Raw genomic sequence first — 11371 nt, 5'->3', positions numbered from 1 at the left:
ACGCCGATGTGTGTAGTATATAGTATACAGTATACAAAATGTATTGTTGTACAATTGTTTTTTTTTAAGAAATTAAAAAAATTATAGTTCATCATTTAATAAAAAAAATTAAATTTATATCAAAGACCATGAGGTCATAGATTCTCATCCCAATCTAATTTAGTTATTAAACAGTGTTTCGGGAAAGTGAAAACGATTAGTGATAATGATTAGACGAAATGAATTGGCACACTAACAAACAATTCGGGATTAGAAAGTGGACATATCGTTTGACGAGAACAATAATGTTTTTAAAATGTTTCCGGGAAGGTTTAATGAGGGTAAACACATTGTTTAGTTTTTAGAAGTAAAAGTAGAATGTAGGAAAAACTAATTAGGATATTTCTTAAAATTTGACAAATTGGAAAGTTATATAGAACAATATTTGGTTCTTAAAAAATGGGTATGAAAGGTTTGAGAGAGGTTTGTTTTTGATTGGGTGGAAAAGATCGGTAGAAGGGATAAGAAAGTTGGAGTCTGAATTTGCGAGAGAAAAGAGGGTCGCAGTATAATGGATAGAGCAGTCGAGTTTTCAAAAAGTGAGAAATCTGTGTATAGTGGTGTGATCGCCCTTTGCGAGCAGGATCAAGTTGAAACCAAATTGTCGACCGGTTGAAAAGTTAATTTTTCTGGTCCGAGGGAGATTCTTTTGTTTTGTCTAGAACGAGTAGCTGATTGATATCTATTTGCACAAGATATCGAACAAGGAGAAAATTGAATAAGAGAATTCGAGCAAGTCCTGTGTGTTGTTTTGGAAGCAGTTTGGAACGAGAGGGACCTTTTCGCAACATCCAGAGAGTACGTTGGGATAATCGAGGACCACGCAATCCGGAAAAAGAGGAAGTGAAGAAACAAAAAAGTTAGTCAAATCATTTGTCGGAATGAAGAGAATTTGTTTATATCAGAACCATATTTGCTTATTTGTTCCTTGAACATTACTATAACGTAATTAGTCATTTAAAATTTAAGAATTCAATTCAAATGAATAAAAGTAAATTTTATTAAATTTAGTATGAGAAAATAATAATTTATTTAAATAATTTTTTTTTTTTTGTTAAAACAAAGAAATATCAGAATTAAAGTTTGATTTATTAAGTAAGAAATTGTTGCAACAAAGTAAAATTTAGTAATTTTTTTAATCATATGTACACGGCTTATTTGGTAAATGAATAATATATTACATTTATATGATATTGAATGTTTTTAATTTCCCTGTTCCATCCTGGAAGAAGTAAGCAACTAGAAATACTAGAAGCCAGAAATCATAGGTATTGTATCAAATACAAAATTGGCCCTGAGAATAAAATTTATTGGAATATTTAATTTGAAATTAGTTTTGTTTTACATAGGCAGTGATTAAAGTAATTGATTAATTAATTAAATTAAGAATGTGCTAATCAATCTAAATAAAGAGATAAAGTAGAGCATAACAGTATATACACATCGACGTTCGTTTCAATTTTTGTTTTGACTTAATTTGATTGAAAATGAATCGTACCGCATGGGAAAAGCGGACGGACTATATGTCCGAAAATCCCTAATATAAAAATCCTATAATGTTTATTTTAATAAGTTAAAGGGGTGAAAAAAGAGAAAAATTAATGTGACTTTTAATTTCAAATATCTCATTCAAAAGGAACTTTTTATTTATTCTAAGATACTTTCGGCCCTCGGTAATGATGTAATCATTCATTGTTCGTTTAAATATTTCAAAAATATTTATTAGTTTTCTCAGGACTCGAAAAATATGAATGCATTTAAAAAGCATTGATCACAAATTTTGCGCCTACGCTCTTTCGAACGAAATATAAAAAAATGATCCCATGAAGAAAAAATGACGAATGAACATTGACTCCAGACAAAATGAAAAAAAATATATTTTAAACAATTTCACTTTTTATAGGTATAGTTTTTACTTTAATTTTAATACTGTTGTACTTACTGAGAACTAAATAATTCTTTTCCGGGCACACAAATGTTATACCTTCGCCGGATCTCAAATGAATTTGACCCTGTTCAGGAACAATTAATTCATATTTTGATGAGTGGTTAGTTAGCATTACAGGCATGTATTTTTCATTCGCATTGTTGTAGACGTTAAAGGTACATCCTAATAAAACATAAAATATAAATAAGCAGCTACTTATGGAGAATAAAATATTCTTATAAATTAGGTTTATCTTCTTCTTCTTATGCCGTCTTCTAACGAAGGTTGGCAATCACTGTTTTATACGCTTAAAATTACGTAATTTCTAGAACCAATATAAAACATTAATATAAGTTTGGCTAAACGCCCTGAAATGATCAAAGAACATTTAACCAATATGTCTTGTCAGTCCTTACATACGGAAACGACACTATTACCGTTACTAAAGAAACAGTCTGACAATAAGGAATAACTCAGAGAAAGATGGACCGCTCACTACTTGATCTAACCAGATACTGAGATACAGAGTAAGAAGCGAGGAGATACTTAAAAATTAAGAGAAAATACGAGGCCAAAGAACTAGATGGCTTGATCACATTATTCAAATGATAGAGAACCGACATTTTACCAGAATAATGCAGGAGGAAGCAATGGGGAAAATAAGAAGATGACCAAAGAAGAAATGGTTGAAAGCAGTAAAGCAAGACTATTTAGAAATAAGTGTGAGAAATTGGAGAGAAAAAGCAGTATGATGGAGGAGTAGACCTTAAAGAGTATCACAAATCATTATCAGAAAAATATAACAGTAAATTATAAATGGGAAAAAAGAAGAATACGACAACAACTTTGGTGAGTTATTCAGGTAAAGTAGCGCAGAAATACTTAGAACTTCTATCGACAAAATCCGCATAGTTAAAAATGTTTTCCAGCATTGCAAAAACAAATAATCTTCAGCAAAAAGAAATTATTAAACGTAATATTAAAAAAAATGAATTGTATTTACCTGCTCTGGAAGCACTGTACCCAAACTGGGAACAAGCACCTAAAATTAACCAAGAAAAAACACACCTATATCTTACCATGGTTACCACTATATTATTAAAAAATAGACATTTGTGTTCAGCGGTTAAGGTGTTCGCTGATAATCACCGCATTTCCGATGAATTTTATCTGAAACAAAGAAAGCTAATTAGGATAGTATGTTAATTATTTATTAAGATAAATGTTTCTAGTTCACAGAATCAATTAAGCGAATGTTTATTTAAATAGTAGATCAAATTATCCATTATAAAAAGTAGATTGTACAAAAAATACTACAGTCGAACTGGTTTATGGAATAGCTTTCACTCTCGGTGCCGTCTTTAGTTATCTCGACGCCCAGGTATATAAACTGTATGACTACTTCAATACAAGCGTCGTTTATTGTCAAACTCTGCAAGTTTTGTTATTTCCTTGCTTGTATTAGGGTTCTAGTTTTATTTATTTTGACGGCTAGCCCTACTTCGTTCTCATTTTCTTACGGATTACAACAATTGAACTGTTTTGAACCGCCATAAATAAAGTTGAAATCGCCATATGGTTTTCTAACTGCCCACGATGCGACGAATCTAAAGAAGAAAGATTACAATTTGATAGATAATAATATTTACTTATTAGTCCATTGAAATGTTACAATTTATAGGCCATACCTTGCATTTGTTAGAGGAGTCAAGTTTATTTTTGAAGTTATACTTCTTTACGCGCGATATGAGGGTGAATTTTAATAGGATTAAAACCTTTGATCCCGGCGCAGTCGCATTACAACTTTGTTCTGATTGGATGTTCAAATGACATGATTATCCAATATGGCAGCTCTGGGATTGTGGTTTGGTTATGTATGGTTGTTGCGTTTTAAAATTTGTAGGAAGAGAAACAACAAACAAAAAGTTAGTTAATGGTTATACTGCATTTTTAAATAGTTTTCATATTATATTTTTGGACTTATTAACATAAAAGAGATGCTTGTTGCATGCCAATGTGAAAGCCCATCAAACTGTGACTAGTATGAGTGCCGCAAAATTACTGATAAAAAACCTATTAGCTCGGAGGCCAAGGCGTAGAGAACTGTGGATAACAACAATCAACCGGGACGATCTACGATCTCGCTTAAAGAATCTTACACTGGTAAGTGTTTTAAAAATAGTTGATCAAATTTTGTTATGATATTTGAACATAGCCACTTTGCACGATGCAAGTGATTGCGAAATTTATTAGTCGTTATACGGGCTCTGATTGGGTGTTGAAATGATCTGTCAATAATAAATAATTGTTCAATATGAAGGTAAACAAATGTATAATATATTAGTTTTATTGTTGTGAGGACAGAAACAAAACAGTTTATAATTGTAGTGATTTTTAAATAGTTTTTAAAGCAACAGGTACGTAAAACGTAATAATTGTAAATGTATCATAGGTACACCTATGGTAGGTATGTAATACTTTTATTTACATAATTTGATTACCATCAAAATTTCTATCAATATTCACCTAATATATTGTTTTCTTACTCTACGTTTTGTTGTATTTTTTCAATTCTAAATCATTTCAATTCAAAATCAAAATAATTTGATTTACATAATTCAAAAATGTCAAAAGTTTAATCCGTTTAGTTAGTCGATCTTCGCACGTAATGACACACTGTCTCCGTGTCGAAGCGTTTAATGCGAGTGAACCCCAATACAACGCCAATACCAGCCGCGCTGGTAAGTTGGTTCGAATCCCAATAAAAACTTTTATTTTTTTTATACATTTTATGATTGGAACGCCCGGTTTCCGAAAGGATGATCATCTCAAAAATTATGTAATCGACGATTAACAATAGATTAAATGCGTCAGAAACGTCAAACAAACTAGTTTTAACCACAGTCGATCACCTGACAAAAGATTAATCGTTAGTTAACAGCCGATCATGAGTGTTTTGAGTCTGCGAAGGTCGATTAACCAGTTTCGCTTGTCAAACGGCGGTAAAAATGGACTGTTACCTAATCTGCGACTATCCGTCGATTAATGGGCTTTTAAGAGTTTTTTTAGTTTTTTAATTACTGTAATTAACAAATTCCGGGAAAAAATTGTCAAATAACACATATATAAATGATATAAATCATATTATTCAATAAAAATAAGATTTTTTTATGGAAGAGATAATTTAGAATATTTATTTAACTTGCAGAACATGGATATCTTTTATATTTGATTATATAATTTATATTTTTTTTTCTTTTAAAAATGAAAGGTAACAAGGATGCTAGACTCATGGAGCTATTTTTTGAGAGGCCAGAGCTCTTAAAAGCAGAACATAATGATTACAGCGATATAAATAAGAGGGAAAACGTGTGAGAAATTATAGCAGCTAACTTTGGAGACAATAAAACAGCCGGTAAATAAATTAAAAATAAATATAAAAAGTAAATATATAGACCAAAAATAAAAATAAGATTATAAAATATTATAGATCATAAATAAACTGTTTTATATCTCCAACTTTCGTCATAATACCTAGCTTCATTTTTAAAATGCTCTCGTTCAATTCTTGCTCCAAACAAAAGTGACAGTACGTAAGAGAGAATGCACCTTTAGAATCTAAAGATACAAGTTTGGATTTAGAGGTTAATATAATTGAAATTTTGAAGGATAACAGCCAATTGTGACAGTATCGCTACCAAATCGTATGTCAGATCATCGATTACATGATCTATGATCATGCAATTTTACAATAATTGGCGTTTGAGAAACCCATCACAGGTTAACAGTTGATCAAATCTGACAGCCGATTAGATGATCGGAGATTTGAATAACGTTTCGGAAACCGGCTGTAAGTATATTTATTATATAATTTTATTTTCAGAAAATACGTATTTAGTTAAAAAAAATTTCCGACGATTAATGTTCAGAAATCATTTGTGGCATTTTTAATGTGTTTGTGTGTGTTTTATTCTTTTATTATTATAATTTTTGGCACTGTTTTAATAAAAATGTTTGAGAAGTAGTAAGTATAAATTAGTTTTATATTTAAATAAAATATAAATAAAAAGTATATTAATTTCGTTTATAATCATATAATCATATAATAGAAGCGTAACTTCTTACGTGCGTACAAAGTACACACACATTCTTTTTTTAATATGTAGGGGGATCAGTAGAAGCTTAAGTTCAAGTTTTTGGGGTCGCCACCCCTGGGCCCCGGCCGCCATCTTGGAAAAGACGTGCAAAGGGGTTTCGTGCTATATCTCGTAAACTACCAACCCTACGGAAAATTTAATTAAACATAAAATGTAGCCAATTAAATTTTCTACAATTTTGTTTCCATTATTTTTTATCGCCAAGTGACCAACAGAAAAGATATAAACAAAATTAAGTAAATTTTTTTTAACAAATTCCCTTTTGGAGGTTATAACTTTTTTTCAGTTCATATAACAATAAAATAACATTATAGCAATTTTGTAGAGGGTTTTTTAGCGATCAGTTTCCACTATAAAGGTGTTTAGTCCTATTTTTTTATCAAGGTTTTACAGCGCTCCAAACTTGACCAGATTCTCGAATGCTCATAGGGATACAATAAAAACAAAAGGTTAGGATTACATTTCTATCTTTATATTTTTTTATTTATACAACTTGTTATTATATTAACATTCCTATGCTATTATTAATCTATTATTGACCTTTCTCCTCACTATAAAACTTAGAACCCTAAGCATATATAGAAAAGGCACAAGAAGTTGTTTGATGACAAATTCGGCGGTCCCGAAGAAGAATGACGCAACCGCAAAATGCAAAATTCTTCAGAAGAGCAAAAAACGATTTTTAAATATTTAAAATAGGGATTAAATGAAGAGTAATCGTCCAGGAGCATCGGTATGGCATTTGTTTTTTGACAACGGACTTTTATTTTCATCGATATTGGTTCGAATTTCATTATCTTAATTTCATCGCCCCATTTTCAACACTATCTACAGTTGCGTCTTTATGCATCTGAAATAAGGTCTAACATAGCGCGTATTTCAGTAATGACACAACTGCCCTACTTATAGTGGCTCAGCACATTTTTACAGTTCGGTTTTTTGTATCATTTTTACATAGTATTTTAGAAGTTAAATGCCCAATAAACAGGAATTGACAAAATTTGCAGTTACGTCATTTTTCTTCCGTATTGGACTGAATATCTGCCTGCTATTACTTTTATTATTATAATTTATCCTAGGTGGCACAGCAGTCGGTCCCTTCTACTTAACTTATTCTTACAGTTGTTGTGATAGGTACCTATTTGGCCACGTGCAGTCGTATTAAAAATTGTGAACAATATTTTGAGTTTTATAGAAAATACTATTGAGAGTCTTGTGGGTAAAATTTATATTTTTGTGATTAGATAAGCATTTTGTGTTTTTTGTAAGAGCGCATCATGAGTGATGGTTATTTTATTTGTAAGAAACCTCTAGGGAAAATTATTTGTCAGTAAGAAAGTCGAGCTATCTTTACTCATTTTTGTCGGCGAACGTTTTTCGTCTCTTTATAAGGCGGAAAGAAAGACGATTATCCGGAAACCTTGAGATACAAACGATTCGCTAAAACAGTGACAAAAAATGCATTTGATCTCTTCTCACTTCTTCCAACACAAGATGCAGCCCGTTTCCACAGAATCCGAGTGTATCACCAGATTCAGTCATGGCTCGGTAAACATTGTGATTCAAAAAATTGGGATTGGAAAAAGGGCCAAAGTACGTTTAACCAAAGGGCCGGTACGGTTAACTAACCGGAGTTTAATCGAGAAAATACCGGCTCTAAGAATAACAGACTTCATAAATGGAACTATAATTATTACCTATAATTATAATAATAATTAAAATTGCATTTATTAAGTCTGATATTCTTACGGCCGGTATTTTCTGTCCCGATAGACACCGGCCCTACCTAGCGTCACCAAATTAAAATTTGGTAACACCAATACGCGGTTTCAGAGCCATCGTCCCCGCAAAATTTTCAGAGACGATCCAGTCAAAGATCCTACTATCGTTGCCACTCACAGAAGTGGTAAACGGCGCGGCGCATGGTAAGGGCACAGTATAATAAATATGGAACCTCTTTATACTATGGTAAGGGCGTATTATAATAACGTGCAACCGATTTTACATAAACTCGCTGATATTTTCGTGCGTCTAGTTGGCTATTTTACTGAATTAGGTAGATACTATTAACAAATATTTCTATTTTTAAAAAATATAAATGGAATTATTTCATAGTAGTCATAAAATATTTATTTACAAATTTTAACTGTTACCAATGGTAACAATGGTTACATGGACGCTTCGCCAGTGTGACTGCTTTAATATTAGCGTCGTTTATTATCAAACTCTGCACGTTTTGTTGTTTGCTTGCTTGTATTAGGACTATTGTTTTATCTATGTTCACAGCTAACCCTATTTATTTCGTATTTTCCTGAATCTTTACATAAAGTTCTGTGATGTTTTTTGCCGTTCGTTCCATCAAGTTTTCATCACTTGCCTATATTAAAATCTGCTTAGACTTATTAAATAATAATTTTTTTTGGCTTTATGAATATTTTTCTTATAGCATAATTCCATACATATGTACATCTATTAAAGAGACTCGGATTTCTCTTTTTTTCCGTTAGTATCTGGAAGGAATCTGCCAATTGATTTTAAACTCGTATTTGCACTTCTAATAGTAGTACATTCTTTCACGGTTTTTGCTCTAAATTTTAAAGAACCTCTTGGACTGACATGAAATTTGGCGTACGTATAGCTTACATGTCAAAGAAAAAAAATGATATTGTGCCGACGTGTGCTTTCCCCTGGGGGTGACTTTCACCTCCTCTTGGGAGTGAAAAAATATATGTTTAAAATAAGTCTGAAAATGGGTAAACTGACTAATTTTAAGTAACTTTTGTTCTATAGAGCGTTTTCGCCAAGTCAACACTTTTAGAGTTATTTGTGAGTGAATATGTTCATTTTTCAACAAAATAACCACATTTTTAGACGGTTTTTCGCAAATAACTCAAAAAGTAAGTTTTTTGTCGAAAAAAACGTTCTTAGCAAAAATATAGCCTGTAAAATAGTAAAAAAAATGGTGTAAGCTTTAGGTCTCTGGAACCCGTAGGACCAGAGTTATAGCCAATGAAAAATATATTCATATTCACCAATTTTCAAATAGAATAATTCGACGTGAAATATTAAAAAAATTAAGCACCTTTTGGTGAAAACCCATTTTAACTTTATTAAAGTGTTTAAAAAAAGCTTTATTTATATTTTTATAGAAAGTTTCCAGCATTAAATTTAAGCAAGTTACGCTCAAAATAAAGTTGATCCCTTTTGTTTTGGAAAAAAAAATGGGGAAAACCACCCCCTAATTAGCAACTTAAATGAAATTAATCATTACCGCTCCACAAATTATTTTACTTATGTTGTGTTTATATAATCTGTAAGTTTCATTGATTCAAAGTGCTTATTTTTGAAAAAAATTGGTTTTAAAATAAAATTTTTCAAAAATTTTAATTTTGAAAAATATATGCTTCTTTTCAAAATAACTTAAAAATTGTTAGAGATACCAAAAATCTCGAAAAACAAAAAAAGTCAGAATTGCTTTTCTGAATGAAATATTATGTATTTTTTTTGTTTTTCCGTTAGACAAAAATTGATTAAGATTTGGTGTCTCTAAATTTGCATACATTCGTGATCAGTGAATCGTTCAACCCTTTTTAACTACAGTCCTTTCAGAAATAAGGACTTTGAACCGATGAAACTTACAGATCATATAAAAAATACATACACGAGTCAAGAAACTTGTGAACTCGTAACGATTAAGTTCATTTGAGATACTAATTAGGGGGTGATTTTCCCGATTTTTTTACGAAAAAAGAAGGGACTAACTTTATTTTGAGAGTAACTTGTTTACTTTTGATGCTAGAAATTTTTTTTATAAAACAAAAATGAAGCTTTTTTTAAACACTTTAAATAAGTCGTAATGAGTTTTCCCAGAAATGTACTTCATTTTTGGTTATTTCACGTTAAAGTATTCCATTTGGAATTTGACGAATATGAACATATCCTTCATTAGCTATAACTCTGCTTCTACTAGGTATAGAGACGTGATATTACACCATTTTTTTAAATTATTTACAGACTATATTTTTGCTAAGAATATTTTTTCGATAAAATACTTACTATTTGAGTTATTTGCGAAAAACCGTCTAAAAGCGTGGTTATTTTGTTAAAAAAAAGAACATATTCACTGGCAAATAAGTCGAAAAGTATTGACTTAGTGAAAAAACTCTATAGAACAGAAGTTACTTAAAATTAGTCAGTTTATCCATTTCCGGACTTACTTTGGACGAATATTTTTTCACCCACAATAGGGGGTGAAAACCACCCCCAGGGCAAAGCACATATCGGCACAATATCACTTTTTTTCTTTGACTTGTTAGCTATGTGTATGCCAAATTTCATGTCAATCCAATTATGACCTGCTTGAAAAGACCTCCTTTTCAAGCAGGTCTCTAAAATTTAGAGGTTTTGCAATAATTTATCGTTAAAGAACGTACTGTAGTAAAAAACTAATTTTACATATTTTCTTGGTATACCTACCAAAGTAACCCGCACAAACCTTATAGAAATTAAGTCCCAGTGGACTTAGTTCATATTTTGGGAAAATACTCTTTGTATTGTGATGAAAAGTTCTCATGGGCACAACTCGATCGTATGGAGGATTTTCAAGATATAGAGGCACAAACTCGGAAAATTATAAGATTTACTGGGTATTCCAATTCCCTGAGTTCATTATCTGGCAACATGTAGAAGTTTGGATCAAAGAAAAGTACTAGTAGTCTAGGAGTTTTTCCTGGCTATCCAATGACGACCTTTACTTTGACCTTAACCTATATCGGACGTCATCTTCTAGATTTTCGAGGGTTTTCAGCATTAAATTGATATAAACAGATTACTCATGGGTTTTTGGGATCGCTAAACATGAATATGCCATCAGAATTGACCTCCGGAGCACGTGGTGGCCAGGGTCACTGCAAGGGGCGTCACCTTCTAGAGTTTCGATGGTGTTCGGCATTTAATTGACGCAAGTGAAATACTGGAGGGTTTTTTGAGGTCGCCAAACACGAATATCCACCAGAACTGACACCCGGAGCATCTGGTTTCCAAGGTCAATGAAAAAGGCTCCTGGAGTTTCGAGGGTTTTCGGTATTACATTAATGCAAACCGATTAGTTATAGGTTTTTGAGGTTGCTGAACACGAATACGTAATCAGCACAAACACAGGTGCACCTGGAGCCTAAGACAGATTATCTTCTGGAGTTTTGAAGAAATCAAATGGATTACTCATAGGTTTCTGGAGTTGCTAAACATG

The 11371-nt window shown here is 31.7% G+C and overlaps 1 protein-coding gene across 1 annotated transcript in view; it reads right to left on the bottom strand.

Moving 5' to 3' along the window:
* The window catches only part of LOC114327325 (uncharacterized), a 94994-nt gene that overhangs the window by 29688 nt on the left and 53935 nt on the right, over positions 1-11371 (bottom strand). Inside the window, exons 2-3 of the mRNA XM_028275913.2 lie at positions 2970-3136; positions 1982-2149 (exon numbers count right to left, since the gene is read on the bottom strand). Coding sequence (XP_028131714.1) covers positions 1982-2149; positions 2970-3048 — 247 coding nt within the window. The 5' untranslated portion in view covers positions 3049-3136. The remainder of the gene's footprint in view (positions 1-1981; positions 2150-2969; positions 3137-11371) is intronic.

Source organism: Diabrotica virgifera, chromosome 7 (genome assembly GCF_917563875.1).
Source record: "Diabrotica virgifera virgifera chromosome 7, PGI_DIABVI_V3a".
In the NCBI taxonomy this organism is placed as follows: Eukaryota; Metazoa; Arthropoda; class Insecta; order Coleoptera; family Chrysomelidae; genus Diabrotica; species Diabrotica virgifera.
Note: the sequence above shows the minus strand (reverse complement) of the source record. Positions and strands in the feature narration are given on the sequence as shown.